Source organism: Pistacia vera, unplaced genomic scaffold (assembly GCF_008641045.1).
Source record: "Pistacia vera cultivar Batoury unplaced genomic scaffold, PisVer_v2 Contig188, whole genome shotgun sequence".
Classification (NCBI taxonomy): Eukaryota; Viridiplantae; Streptophyta; class Magnoliopsida; order Sapindales; family Anacardiaceae; genus Pistacia; species Pistacia vera.
This window is the reverse complement of record NW_022195981.1, coordinates 56149-72144: the sequence shown is the minus strand read 5'-3', so window position 1 is coordinate 72144 and position 15996 is coordinate 56149. Positions and strand designations below refer to the sequence as shown.

Below are 15996 nucleotides of genomic sequence, written 5' to 3'. Positions count from 1 at the left end.
GTTTATATTCCGTTAATACTCAAAACAAACTTCAATTTCTCAGTCTGCATCCTACGAGTTACCATGAGCCAAGTTAAGAGGGGTTTTGTAGAGTGGAGGCCAATGGATTGAATTGTAGTGACCGATTGAATATTCGTTGTCAAAATCAACCACAAATTAGCTAAAAACAGGAAACTGTAGTTTTGCAATAGCCAACAATCGACAAGAAAAAATCAAGTGTCGAAATAAATGGGGTTTTGTAGAAAAGAGATCGAATGTTCAAATGGTGGTGACGGAAAGAATTTTCGTGGCCGAAATCGGCTTTGAGTAGTGACAGAATATAAACTTTGGGTGAGAAAGTGGTATTTTAAAACTTTTTGGGTGAGAAATGTAGTAAGGCAAACCTAGGGTGGGGAAATCACTTATTCTAATTTTTTTTTTTTTTTTTTTTAATTTCTTTCTTTTAAGCTTGGGCCATAAACATGATGCGGCCCAACATATAATGTAGGTAATAATAACACCAATACGAGAAAAACAACACCCATATAAGAGACTTTGATTCAGATTTTACAAAAACTTCAGAATTTTTTTGAAGAAAGTTCGTATTACTATAAGATAAAATAATTAAATTCAAGAATTATTACTAAAAATGACATTATTACTGATTTGCTAGAATAATATATAATGAGTACACCAAAGAGATGACAAATGGGGGAGATCCATCATAAATAAAAGGGAAAATGAAAATCCAAAACATATTATAGATTTGATTATCATAAAATAAATGAAAAAAATGTTGACTACCAGTCAATCTTTTAGCCCATCAACAAATAGAGAAGAAAAAACTTCCATTTCTTGCTTCTTCAAAGCGACACCAACCTCAACACCACCGCTTTTATCTCTACTCTTGGCCAAAGCAATAGCTCCACTCCTATCTATGGACACAATCTCTACCTTCCTGGGTCTCCCCCACCTGAAATCGGACCCGTAAACGTCAAACTGGGTCGATCCGGATACTCCAAGGCATTGTACTCCTTCAGACATAGTTTTCATCAAGGTCAACATCCTTGAAAGTGTGTCTTGTCTTCCCTCAAGTTCTCCCCTTTCTATTTCTTTTATCAGATCGCTCAACTTCTCTGCAAGAAAGGCAACCCCGTTTTCTTCTGTGAAATCTCTTGCTATTGCAGTGCGAAAATGTGGCATAACGCAGTTGCCAACATAATTCAATAATGGAACTGGAGGATCTAAACGGCTCCTGTAATCTGCTGTGAATCCAACTATAATACCTCTATTATCCTCTCCTCCTCTGGCTTTAACTAAGCAGACGAATACATATGCTAATGTTAGCACAAAAGTTGATAAATGAAGTTGATGTTGTTGTTTCTCGGCCTCCTTTCCGTTATCCTTATTCAATATAAGCAATACCTGATTCCTTATTTTTTGAATATCCTCACGGGTCAACTCAAATGTGGCTCGAACCCAATCGGTATTCGACACTACGTTTGGCAGAACCTTCAAGCTTCGTGTGTTGGTATAAGCGAACCAGTTGTTCACGTACTCCATGTCGATACCAGTCGGATCTTTGATGACAGTTCGGTCAAAAGATGGGATTAGTTCCGGTAACAAAGAAGGCTCTTCTTCCAGATCTTTACCTAGTTGTTTGCATAAATAAGCCCAAGACTTGATAAACATGGTTGAACTTCTCCCATCAAGTATGGCATGGTGACTTGTTATGCCGATGCAGAACCCTTGATTCGGAAACAAAGTTATTTGTATAGCGATCATCGCTGCTTTGTCATCAGATGTCACCAACTGAGGGATCAAAGGATGGAACTCCACAGCCTCATGAACTCCGTTACCAGTAAGCGAATTGAAGTCGGCGGTAGACTCAGCAACAGTGACTGGAACGCCATCGTTTGGGGAGTAGTAGATGTATGGCTTCGGGGCATCTGTGGGCCAGATTAGATTACCAGCAAGAGGGAGATACTGGAGGAGAGTGAGAGAAAGAGAGTGCTTGAGGTCCGGGAGGATAAATGAGTTGAAGAAATGAGGGGTTAAGTCAGTGATTTGATAAAAGTAAAGGCGTTCAACAGGAGGGAAATTAAACCAAAACGTGTCGTATAATGTTAGAGGAAGAGAAAATTCGGTGGTTGAGTGGGAGAAAGGAGTTACTTGGGTCACCTCCTGTATTTTAACGGCGTTGGATGACGCCATGGAAGCCGGAATTCATGATACAAATGCTCTCTTAATGTATCTTTGAAGTTTACAGACTCTGGGAATATTGCCAGTCTTTTCTCGAATTAGTTGTTCTTATCTTGAATTATTTGTTGTCTAATATTGAAAAAAACTTGTCGTACTGATTACGGCTCATCACAAGTCTCTGACTGTGAAATGGAGTGATACTAATCATATAAAATAATGTTATTTCATCAGTCCAGTTTGTAATGACATGGACCACCACGTGAAAAAGTGTAAGAAAACAGTAAGATCATTTGGCTTTTATATCTACTAAATATTAAAAAAGTATAGGTCCGTTGAATAATATTTTAAAAATAAAAAAAAAGTAAATTAGACGGATATTTCTAAATAGGATTTAAAAATTAATAAAAATATTTTTTATATTTATTTATTTACTAAATATCTTTATAATAAAATATTAAAAATTAACAAAATATCTTTAATTGATCCTAAATCGAACAGTTAACTAGAGGGTGACCGGAGTATTTTATAATTTTTAAAAAAATATTTGGGGATATTTAGTTAAATTAATAAATTTAGGAGGTTTAAAAGAAATTAAATAATATAAAATAATATTTTGAGAATAAGTCATTTTCACTATTTTACTTTATTGGGAATACTAATAATAGTATTCCCAAGAGTAAACCAATCGGACCCATATTCTTTCAAATATTCTCGTTCTTTTTTTATTAATAATTAATAATTAATCTTGATTAATTATTTTTGTATATATTAATTAAATATTAAAAATGATAATTTTATTAAATTATAATAACTTTGAAAATTATACTAATTTAATCAAATTAAACATCTATTTAATCAAATAAACATTACTTTTAATATATATAAAAATTACATCTAATATAAAATGCCACCAAAAATAAATAAAAAAAAAAAAAAAAAAAAGACAATAACAACACAAATATAAAATTCCAAATTGATAGTAATTTAATTTTTCGAATTAGTATATTCTTCCCACAAATAATCAATTAATGCATTTTGAAAGGGCATGATGAGCCTCCGTACCCTTGATTTGTATATGGTAAGCTTTACTTCTTTTCAATATTTTGATGATCTTAAAAAATCCAAAAGTAATATACCGGAATATTAGATTATTATTTTTAGTTTATGTTGTATTTTCTTTTAATTTTAGTGTTTTTAAATTAGTGTTAATTTTTATTTTGAGTTCTTGTAGTTTAATATTTGCATTGAATAAAGTTTTGTTTTTAATTTTTTATCATTTTAGGAATTATATAATTATTATGAATTTATTATTATAAATATTAGTATAAATAATAATCAAATTAATATAAATACAAATTAAAAATAAATAACAAAAATAAAAAATATTTTATAATAGATGAATAGTATCACACCAAATTGATGTGGGTGAATACTATTTACTTACACCAATTTGACGTAGTTTTGGGTATTGGATTAGAGCAAATTTTTCACACTTTACACCAAAATGGTGTTGGGTTGGATATGCCCTAAAATAGATAGTTTGGTGTAGGGTTTATTAAAATATAGTTGCGTGGTTAGCTAGCATAGAAAGAGACAAAGATATATTGGTACTGGACCACTCCAGTTTTCTCACCTAAATCTATAACCACATGTATAGTCTCATATTTGCAAAATTTTCCAAAATTCGGACGGCCTTGTTTTAAAATCTAAGGTTTTGGTATTCAATAAAATTAAAAATTTTCTTGTAATGTTTTAAAACTGATCAATATCCCATTTATAAGAATGTTCAGATGGAGAATCAAACCTAAGACTATGCGTTTATTCATACTATTTTCAATCCATCCTAACTATCTAAGCAACCTTGGAATAGGTTAATTCAGTTCCCCTTACATTAATGATCCCTACGTTCAGTTTACATTCTTGATAAATAGTATTACGTGTTAGAAATTAATTAAGATAATGACCTTGGTTGCCTCCATTAAACCCCAAGGGGTTAACTTTGTGGTTAAGAAGGTTTGCATCGTTCATTGACTTCTATAGTTCAGACCACCTTGAAGTAATCTATCACATTTGTGGATTACCTGTAACATTAGGCTAAACCCAGTTGGGCTTGTTTTCTTGCCACTAAAAGAAAAAAGAAAATTGAACTCAAAAGCATCCATTTAGTAAGATTGGGAGATAATACTTAAAATGGTGTGTTTGTTTTAGTATTTTTGATATTTTTAGAGTTGTGTGGAAATAACGTGGTAGGATTTAAAAGTTAACAAAACACCATATAGATTTGTTAATTTACTAAACACCCCTTAATAAAAACATTTAGAATTGTAAAAACACCCCCACCCACCCCTTAAATATCGGCAGCAAGCAACCACCATCAGAGGGTGGCCGGATTTGCCATATCGATGTACGATCGATTAGATCTGGCCGATCGTGTGCCGAGATGGCCTTTTCTAGCCAGATCCACCATGGATCTGGTTGAAAAAGGCCAGATCTACGGCCAAAGATATGGCCGTCGTTGATGACCAACTATGACCAGATCTTTAGCCGTAGATTTGGCTAGAAAATGATAGATTGGCACACTATTGGCAAGATCCAGCCGGTAGTGCGCCATTATACCAGATTCCGGCCACCTTATAGCGGTAGTCGCCAGAATCTGGCAAATGTTTGTGGGTGGGGGTGTTTTTGTTAATTTTTAAACTTTTTTTAGGGGTGTTTAATTAAATTAATAAACTTAAGGGGTCTAAAAATTAAATAAAATATAAAAGTATTTCCTAAATAATGAAACAAACAATTATTTTGAGAATAAGATTGGAAATATGATATAAAATATTATACCAAACAGAACTATTTGACCAAAATCCTTCTCTCTTGATAAGGTTATCATTTAGAACTATTATCGGTATCTCACCTGAGGTTTTAGCCAAGTATAGGTTTCACCCAAATGTATGAAAAATCCTCAAGTATCTCCCTTCAGTTCTTAATTTACCTCAAGAACCACCCTTCAACCTCGGTTTTTAACGGCAAACTCTAATAGAAATTATAAGAAGTCTATATTGCTCAAGTTCATTCATTTTCAAGGGCAATACTATACTTACAAGTTACAATTCAATCTCACAAACTCTCTTTCACAACTTCTAGGTAGCAGCTCCTAGTTTTTAGCTGATGAATTTTCCAAAATTCAAAATTTATCAACAAAACACTTGGAATTGTCACGTAGAGGTTATGAGTGAGAGTTTATAAGACTGGATTGTGAGACAATTTTTATTACATTTTTTATTAGTCAATTGCAATTAATAGATTTCAACCTAGTATTACTGTTTGAGACCGTTGGATCCCCACGTAAAAAGCCAATAATTTCAAGTAAGTTTGGGATAGAGGTGGGCATTTGGGACTGGGTCCAAACCTAGCCCAAAAACCCGAGCCTAGGACCGGTCCTAGGAGACTTGGTCCCAAAAAGGGACCAGGCCTAAGGAGGAGGGTCCGGTCCCTCCACTGGGCCCTTCTCTAAGGCCCGGGCCTGGGCCCAATTTTTTTGTATTTTTTCAGTTTAGTTTCCTGTACAATTACATAAACCCCCCTATAAATTTTGAAATAAACATAAATTACAATGGTCAAAAAATTTTCTGCAAAATTTATTAAAAAAATTTTTTTTTTTACTTTTTCTACTAACCATTGGCTGGCAGCCAACGGTAACATGCCAGCCAGCCAACTGTTATATTTTGATTATAACCTTTTTTCTTTTTCATTTCCCCCCCACAACTACACTATAAATAACCTTAAAGTATTTCATTCTTTCCACACCAATCAATTTCTTATTCTCTCATTCTCTCAATCTCTCTACTCCAAATCTATAATCAAATTCTCATTCAATTTATATTTATATTTATAATTTATTCATATAATTTATTTATTTATATTATTCATTTTTTTTATATTTTTCAATATCATCTCTTATTCATATTATTATTTAATTTCTTTTCATTTTAATTATTTATTATTTTATCATAAATTTATAATGGATTCCCCAAATGAGTTTTATGTTCCATCCACTGAAGAAATGGAAGGGTTCAATCCATTTTCACCATTTCCTCCAGAGACAGCAGCTACAATTCCACAGCCACATTCGGTCAGGACGAGGTGTAGCCAAACACATGCGAGATGCGAGTCAACGGGCACGGGCATAGCCCAACCCCCTCGACCGTCAAAGAGGGTTATGTCCGATGTATGGCGACACTTCACCAAATCAAAACGGCCAAAGACAAATGATGAGGGGGAAGAATCGTGTGAGATGTGTAATTTATGTGGAACCATTATTGGCGCTGAGAAGGGAACTTCGACGATGCGACGGCACGTGGAGAAGAAACACCCTAAAATAAAGCAGTTGTCGGATACATCTTCAAGCAAATCAAGTAGACAAATTCAAATTCAACTTAATTTTAATCCATAATCTTGAACTCTTACAACATGGCAATAAAATGCACATGTTGCACGAGAGGAAATATCAAGATTCATAGTTGCTACAGACTCTCCCATTTGTTTATCTGAAAATCCTATTTTATTCATATGATTAAAACTGCATTTTGTCCAGCATATACCCCTGTTAGTAGAAGTATAAGTAGAAGAGATATACTAAAACTTTATAACAAAATAAATAATAAACTTAAAAACGAATTTCAAAATTTAAGGAATATATCTATTGCACTTACATCAGACATATAGGCTTGTAGATCAAAAACCGATTTTTTAACTGTCACAGTACATTTCTTATATCATAATTGGGCTTTACAATAAAAATTGATGGGTTTTAAAACATTATATGAAAAACGTAGCGCTGAAACTATTTATTTTACAATTCTTGAAGTTCTGCAATAATATTTATTAACTGATAAAGTTGTAGTACTAATGCTAGATAATGCAGCTGCTAACACCGCGACAATCTCTTTATTTGAAAAGAAATTGGATCCGCGTGGTGAAGGCAAATTTTTTCACCAGAGATGTACTTGCCACATCATCAATTTGATAGTTAAAGCATGTTTAGAGGCTATACATTCGAAGATTGAGACGGTGCGTGCGACTATCGGATTTATCGTCGGCGGTAGCAATAAAAAATGGCAGGAGTATGTTAAATATTGTAAGCAAGAGGACCCACCGGTTCGACCTTTGAAATTATGTACGGACATGCCTATTCGCTGGAACTTCACCTACTTGATGTTGGAAAAAGTTTTGCCAACCGCGAAACAAATTACAGATTTCGTCAACCGGAAGCACTATCCAGAAGAAGTTGTCAACTATGATGATTGAGAGGTTTGTGAACTTTTTTATCAATTTCTTCAAATTTTTTATGATGCTACTAATACATTAAGTGGTATTTATTATCCAACTACTAATTTAGTGTTAGATATTTTACTTCAAATTGCTAAATATAGATATAATAACGTTTTAAGGGAAATTGTTTTAAAGATGGAAGAAAAATACGAGAAATATTGGTTAGATATTCCATTCTTATATGGATTAGGCCTTGTTCTAGATCCTAGGTTTAAATTATATGTAGTTAACTGTATAATTACTGAGTTAGGCCAGCATTTAGGACATGATTATATGTCTTATTTGATTAACTTTAAACAAAAATTGGATAGCCTTTTTTCTTTATATGAGAACAGGTACAATGGAAGTGGAAGTGGAAGTGAAAGTGGAACGTTCAGGGGAGAGGATCAGGACCTCGATGCAGCCCTCCGTCAAGGATCGAGCAAGTGGACGTATGTGGAACGTGACGGAATAGTAGCTCCAACTCGTACATACATGGACCAAATGCGCTGAATCACTACCTACAAGTGGACTTGTCCTTTATGACGATGAAAGAGCAACATGATATGGATATTCTTCAATGGTGGAGTCAACATGAAAGTCGATTCCCCATTGTAGCTCAAATGACATGCGACATTTTATCTGTACCGGTTTCTACAATTGCATCCGAGTTAACATTTTCAACGAGTGGTCGGATTGTTGAAGACAGAAGATATTCTTTAACCGATGAGATGATTGAAGTGATAACATGTTTACGGGATTGGACTCATGCAGAAAGAAGACTACAACAGCACCCTGAAGATCCTGAACTACTCGAACTCTTTAGGAATACAGATTTGAATGATGTAAATATTGTTGACGATGAAAATGAATAATTTAATAAAAAAAATTATTTAATTGTTTATTTGTGAACCGTGAATGTATGAAATGTGAATTTATGTTAAAAATTAAAATTAAATTTTAATTTATTTATTATTTTTTAAAATTAATTAAATTTTTAGAAACTTACTAATCTATCCCTAAAAAATAAAAAAAAACCCCTATAAAATTTCAATTCGCTCGTAAAATATGAAAAAAGAACAGAGGAAAAGAAATTATCTAGGCCTATAGGACTTGGGCCTATAGGACCGGTCTGGGACCTCATATTGCTCATGGGCTTGAGACCGGTTCTAGGCCCATTAGTAACTGGTCTCGGTCCCAGGCCCGTGTGGGACTGGTCCCAATTCTATTCGATTCAAGAGGTGAACGAGATGAACGGTAGGACTGTACTTGGAGCAAAAGGGAGACTTTTTTGCGGGCCTGCTTGGGACTGGTCCTTGACCGCTTTAGTCTGGGATACTTTCTGTGCCTGGTCAGTTCTTACCGTGTCTCAACATTACTAAGTAAACCGACGTTCTATTTATGTCATACATTTGGGTTGAATCCCAAAAAAGGTCTATTTATGTCAACCTCGGAACTCTCAATTTTTGAACCATATATATTCATCACGCAATTTGCATATGAAAAAGAAATACATAAACTAATATATCATAAAACTAACAATCTGTCAATATCTAAAGTCCTTTTCTTAAATAAAAAGATAAATTCAGAAATAAAAAAGCATAACTATCTAAAGTTGACTGGTTTGATGAGATTCTTTAATACCTTACTTAAAAGATTATGAATTTAAGTTTCTCATCGAATGTTAATAGGGGATAATCACTAGAGCTCTTATTCAGTTAATAGTTTTAAGTTCCTAATAATTAATTGAGGTGTACATAAATAAATTCCGATACGATCATTAAATAAATAAATAAATAAGGAAGCATGCATTGCCTTTCATTTATTGAATTTTTACTATATCAAAACTATATTTTTAATACTAATGGGTTTTCCATCAGACATGTTTTAGCCCATCAACAAACAGGGAAGCAAAAATCTCCATTTCTTGCTTCTCCAAAGCTACTCCAACCTCAACACCACCGCTTCCATCTCTACTCTCCGCCATAGAAATAGACCCAGTTTTACCTGTTGATACAATCTCCACTTTCTTGGGCCTATCCCACCCAAAATCCGAGCCATAAACTTCAAACATAGGTGGCCCGGCAACCACAATTGCTCTTACCCACTGTTTCATCATTTTAATCAACTCTGCAAGCTTCTCCCCTGTTCCTCCAAGAACTGACCCCTTCTCCAACTCTTTGATCAATTCACTTAACTTCTCTGCAACAAATGAAACCCCATCTTCTTTCTTTATATCTTTCACTTCTGCAATCGCTGCATGTGGACCAACACAGTTACCGAAATAGTTCCCTGGAATTGGAGGCTCTAATCGGGTCCTGTAATCTGCTGTGAATCCGAATATAAGCTTTGTATTTGTGTTACCTTCTTCTTCTCTTTTGGATTTCGTTATGCAAACGATTGCGTAAGCGTATGTGAGCACAAAAGTTGATAGATGAAGTTGTTCTGACTTTTTCACTTCTTGCACCTTAACCCTTAGCTTCTTGATATCTTCGCGGCTCAACTCAAAGTGGCTTGGACAAAGTTGGAATCCACTTCTGCGCTTGGCAAAAACATCAAGCTTTGGGTGATGGAGTTCGAATGTGCAGCGTTTAATGACAACCAGGTATTCAAGTACAGTTGATCAATCCCGGTAGGGTCTTGGATGACACTCCTGTCGAAAACTGGGGTCAGTTCTGGTGACAAAGAAGGTCTTGTTTGCAAATTTGAGCCCAAGACTTTATAAACATGGTTGAACTTTTCCCATCAAGTATTGCGTGATGAGCGGAGAAGCCAATGGAGAAACCTTCATTGGGAAACAACGTTATTTGGATAGTGATTACTGCTGCTTTATCATCGGATACAGACAACTGGGGTATAAAAGAATGAAATTCAGCTGCTTCACGAGCTCCATTGCCTGAGAGGTAATTGAAGTCGGCGTTAGACTCTGCAACAGTGAGTGAAACACCGTCGTTTTGGAAGTAGTGAATGGCTAGTTTTGGGGTCTCTTGGGGGCGCAAGAGGTTTCTGTTGAAAAATGGCTTTTAGCAAAGTCACATGGGGTAGAAATGATAATAGAGAAAGGTTTAGGGACTTATTTGTAATAAGTCAAATAGGTTAGTTTGTCCCACATTGAAAAGGATTGAAAAGTGGGAAACTTTTGGGGCCTATATATAAGGACCTAAATCATTGTTATTAGGCATCTCAAGTTGTAATTCCATTATACTTCTTTTGTTTAGGGTTCTTTCTTTAAGGACCCTTCAGTTTGCAAGTTTTATTGTATCTCCCCTTTGTTTTGGGTATTTGTTGTATTGCCCAAAAGTTTGTAATATTGTTTGGAGATAGTGGAGTTTTCTTTTGCAGCGCCCGAGGACGTAGGTTTTAATACCGAACCTCGTTAATTCCTGGTATTCTTTATTTTTGCATTTAATTTTGGCAATTTATTTATGCTTTACTACTTGTATTATTATATTCAATAAGCTAGCGTTAGAGTTTATGTTTCCGTTGCATAACAATTGGTATCAGAGCCTAGGTTTAGGACAGTGAGTAGCTATTTGTATGGTTATATGCATGTCTAGGAAAATTCTGTCAAAAAGACGATAAAAGTCTAAGGAGACTGGATTTTAAGTGGGACCATTTGTGACCCCTCCATTGTTTCCTGGGAATTTTCCTGGTGCGTATTTAATCATTTCAGCACTTACTACTACCTAGGGCTATTGTTGATTTGTTGGTTAGCTATTGAATATAATAATTTGTGGAGCTTGGTTATTGGGAACTTTGTTTACCAAGCTAATTGAGTAAGGCATAAATGGCATCATTGTCCGAGGATTCATCGTCCGAGGCATCACCGTCCGCGGCACCACCATCCGCACCAGTAAAGATGATAACGGTTTCAAATGCAAAAATTGATGTTGAAAAATTTGATGGCCAAAATAATTTTGGCTTGTGGCAGAGTGAGGTAATGGATAGCTTGTATCAGCAGGATCTAGATATCGTTCTGGAGGAGGAAAAACCAGAAGATGTCTATGAGAAAGACTGGGTGAGGTTGAATGTAAAAGCGTGTGGGATGATTCGCTCATGTCTTTGTAGAGAGCAGAAATATCCATTCATGAAAGAGACGTCTGCCAATAAGTTATGGAAGGCGCTGGAAAACAAATACATGAAGAAAAGTAATGAGAATCGGCTCTATTTGATGAAAAGACTGTTTCGTCTTCAGTTGAGACCAGGTACAAATATCAGTAGCCATATTGATACATTTAACAGATTAATTGCTGATTTGTTAAATTTGGATGAAACATTCAAAGATGAGCATAAGGCTATGTTGTTAATTGGATCTCTTCCAGATGAGTTGGACTATCTTAGTATTACACTTCTTCATGGGAAAGAAAAATTGTCCTTTGAAGAAGTTTGTTCTGCTCTGTCCAATCATGAAATTCGGAAGAAGGATCAGAAGGAGAATAGAGATGAGTCAGCAGAAGCTCTTGTAGCAAGAGGGCGGAGTCAAAATCAGAGTCGTAAGAAGGAGAGAAGAGGAAGATCTCGTTCAAAGGGAAAACTCAATAGGGATCAATGTGCCTTTTGTCGTGAGAAAGGGCATTGGAAGAAAGATTGTCCGAAGTTGCAAAAGAAAGAGGGCAAAGCTGCTTCTGATGCATACGTTGTTGAGCGTGAAGAGGATGAGTCAGATTTCTGTCTAGTTAGCCTACCATCCACCTCTGGATCAAATGAGTGGATTATGGATTCAGGTTGTACCTATCATATGTGTCCCCACAAGGAGTGGTTCTTTAATTTTGAAGAACTTGATGGTGGAGTTGTTTATATGGGCAATGATGATGCTTGTAAAACAACTGGGATAGGTTCAATTCGGTTGAAGAATCATGATGGCTCAACTAGAACTCTGACAGATGTTCGGTATGTACCGAAGTTGAAAAAGAATCTCATCTCTTTGGGAGCCTTGGAATCTAAAGGCTTCACAGTGAATATGCGAGATGGAATTCTAAAAGTTTCTTCAGGCGCTCTTGTGGTAATGAAAGGCACGAGGAGAAACAACTTGTATTACTATAATGGTAGTATAGTTATTGAAACGACAGTTGCAGTCGTACAGGAGGATACAGATTCAGAAATGCTCAAGCTGTGGCATATGTGTGTGGAGCATACTCAGCAGCAGGTGGAGTTTGAAACAACAGTTGAACCAGATAGTGTCCACAAGACAGAAAGTGATTCTAAGGTGACTAATGTGGATATTATTGATGAAAAGGAGATTTTACCCCAAGAATCTCCTCAGCAACAGGAATCGATTGCATACAATAGGCCAAGACGAGAAATTCGCAAGCCTGCTCGTTTCGCTAATATGGTGGCTTATGCACTTCCAATCGTAGGTGATGATATTCCTACTACTTATAAAGAAGTAGTTAGGAGTTCAAATTGTGAATCATGGAAACCGGCCATGAATGATGAAATGCGATCCCTACATAAGAAGGCGATTGGGTGCAAATGGGTGTATGCAAAGAAGAAGGGATTTCCTAATAGAGAAGATGTTCGACACAAGGTTAGGTTGGTAGTAAAGGGATACGCTCAAATGGAAGGATTTGATTACAGTGAAGTGTTTTCTCCTGTGGTAAAGTATTCTTCCATTCTAATTTTGCTAACCTTGGTGGCACAGTTTGATTTTGAACTAGTTCAATTGGATGTGAAAATCGCGTTTTCACATGGTAGTTTGGAAGAGGAAATCTACAAGACTCAGCCAGATGATTATAGGGTTGCTGGAAAGAAAAATTGGGTTTGCAGATTGAAGAAATCGCTATATAGTTTGAAGCAGTCACCAAGACAGTGGTACAAGCGATTTGATCAATGTATGATGGGCCATGGGTACACAAGGCCTGATATTTCACAAGCAGTTAGTATGGTGAGCAGGCATATGCATGATCCTGGTAAAGGACATTTGCAAGTTGTGAAATGGTTTCTACAGTATATTTTATGTACTATAGATATTGGTTTAGTTTTTGTGTAGGATTATATTGAAAATGGGAAAATGATTTTCCAGAAGATTGGCACAGAAGATAATCCTACAGACATGTTGACTTCAGTAGTGACAAGGGTCAAGTTCATTTATTGTTTGAACTTGATCAACATCCTGCGAGCTTGACTGTGTCTTTTGGTGCTTTTGAAGGTGTTGCAAAATTTGGCAGAAGAATACAAAACTTTGAAGATTTGCTAATTCGCCAAGGTGGAGATTTGTTGAAAAATGGCTTTTAGCAAAATCACATGGGGTAGAAGTGATAATGGAAAAAGGTTTAGGGACTTATATGTAATAGGCCAAAATGAGTTAGTTTGTCCCACATTGAAAAGGAATGAAAAGTGGGAAACTTTTGGGGCCTATATATAAGGACCTAAATCAATGTTATTTGTATCCCAAGTTGTAATTCCATTATACTTCTTTTGTTTAGGGTTCTTTCTTTAAGGACCCTTTAGTTTGCAAGTTTTGTTGTATCTCCCCTTTGTTTTGGGTATTTGTTGTATTGCCCAAAAGTTTGTAATATTGTTTGGAGATAGTGGAGTTTTCTTTTGCAGCGCCCGAGGACGTAGATTTCAATACCGAACCTCGTTAATTCCTGGTATTCTTTATTTTTGCATTTAATTTTGGCAATTTATTTATGCTTTACTACTTGTTATTATTATATTCAATAGCTAGCGTTAGAGTTTATGTTTCCGTTGCATAATAGTTTTCAGCTAGAGGAAGATAGTGGAGGAGAGCTACAGAAAGAGACTGCTTGAGTTTCGGCAGAATAATTGAGTTGAAAAAATGAGGGGTTAAATTATTGATTTGGTAGAAGTAGAGGCGTTCAACGGGAGGAAACCTGAACCAAAATATGTCAAAGAAGGTGAGCGGGAGAGAGAAGTCGGTGGTTAAGTGGAAGGATGGAGTGACTTTGGTAACCTCTTGGATTTTCACTGAGTTGTTTGATGCCATGAAATTAAGGGAGAAAGATTGAGACGAGAAATGTGTAAATGCATGGCCTTTTCCCTGTAATCTGCTTTTTGTGTATTTTCGGTTTTGGCTTCCATAATTGGGGTTTGAATAGCATTGTTCGTATGCTTTAACAATTCAACAGGGATCCTCCGAAATGACAAATAACCCAATTCCACTCAAGGAACTCTCTAGAATCAGTTGAATGGAGTCCATTAATATTTAATAATGAAATTCTATAGAATAAATCATTGAATTTTAGAAGAAATCAATTGAGAGGAGACCAAAGGCGCATGATCTCTCGTAGTTGTAGAGACTCCTTTTTGCTGTGCTTGGGGTCTCTTTTTTTTGGCTGATCTTTGTGTATATTTGTGCAGACTTGTTTTTGATTTTGTACTAGACCTCCCCCTTTCTTTTTTGTTTTTTTTTTGTTTTTTGGTGCTGCTTGTCTGCTTGTTTAGGCCTTTGCAAGTCTAGCTAGTTGATGTTTATGGATTGCCATGTTGACACTTGACGCCTTTGTTTTGCTAGGTCTTTTTTTTTTTTTTTTTTTTGGGGGGGGGGGGGGGGGGGTAGGTTTTGATTCTAATTTTTTGGAACCGACACTATTCTGGTCTAGTTCTAGTTCTGGTTCCTACATGTGTAGGAACTGAAACTAGAACCTAGGATGAAGACTGATGGTAGGTACCCGAGATGGAACCTGCTTGGAACTAATGTTGGGTGCCCAAGATGGAGCCTGCTTGGAACCGAGGGTGGAGACCAGGGATGGAACCTGTCTTTGGAACCTGGACTAAAATGGAATATCAATAAAGAATGGTAGGTCTAATAATTTTACATATAAAAAATTTTAAATGGGATTAAGACACATGTGGACTGTAGAGGCCCCCACTTGCTTCGTGTAGATTATATTAAAATAATAAGTAGAATCTATATTTTTTTAAAATGTATTTTCTAAATATATATTATAATATTAAAGTTTGATTAATTAAGTGTACAATTCGAATTATGATCCAATTAAAATTATTTTAATGTTTTAAAAGAATTATTTTTGAATAAAATAGTATATTTGATGGAATAATATTTAGTTATTTACTTCAATTAACAAGTTATAAGTATATCTATAGTAAATTACTAATTAATTAATTATATGTGATAAATTGATAAACATTAGTATATTACTTAATTAAATGATTGGAAATTTGATTAGTTATAACATTACAATATAGTATGACAACTCATGCCTCATGAGACATGAGTCATGATATATTAAGAAATCATAAAACAAAATTAGAGTTAGAGTCATGCTCATTATTTAATGAAATATTCATAAATCATATTAATATTAGTATTTAATTTTATTCTTTTGTCACAAATTCACAATTAATGTTAATTTAACTTGTGGGCAAATTCAAAAACTTTATTTTTACTCTAGTAATTATAATATTATCTAAATTATTTTTATCTATTCATATGTAATTAAGTATGAATCGAAATTTAATGAGTATCAAAGATAAATGATTAGTTGTTAATTTATTAAAATACAAAAATCAGAACCACCTACTAAT

The 15996-nt window shown here is 35.0% G+C and overlaps 2 protein-coding genes across 2 annotated transcripts; both read right to left on the bottom strand.

Annotated features, from left to right (window-relative positions):
• Positions 1–638: 638 nt before the first annotated feature.
• Positions 639–2246, bottom strand: LOC116127018 (malonyl-CoA:anthocyanidin 5-O-glucoside-6''-O-malonyltransferase-like). The gene has a single exon (XM_031412684.1). The coding sequence runs from the start codon at positions 2191–2193 to the stop codon at positions 787–789; it is 1407 nt and encodes a 468-aa protein (XP_031268544.1). The 5' UTR covers positions 2194–2246; the 3' UTR covers positions 639–786.
• A 7115-nt stretch (positions 2247–9361) lies between these two features.
• On the bottom strand, positions 9362–14434 carry LOC116126948 (phenolic glucoside malonyltransferase 1-like). The gene is made up of 3 exons (XM_031412620.1): positions 14222–14434; positions 10308–10505; positions 9362–10045 (listed from the first exon to the last, which is right to left on the bottom strand). The coding sequence occupies exons 1-3, from the start codon at positions 14432–14434 to the stop codon at positions 9362–9364; spliced, it is 1095 nt and encodes a 364-aa protein (XP_031268480.1).
• Positions 14435–15996: the final 1562 nt, after the last annotated feature.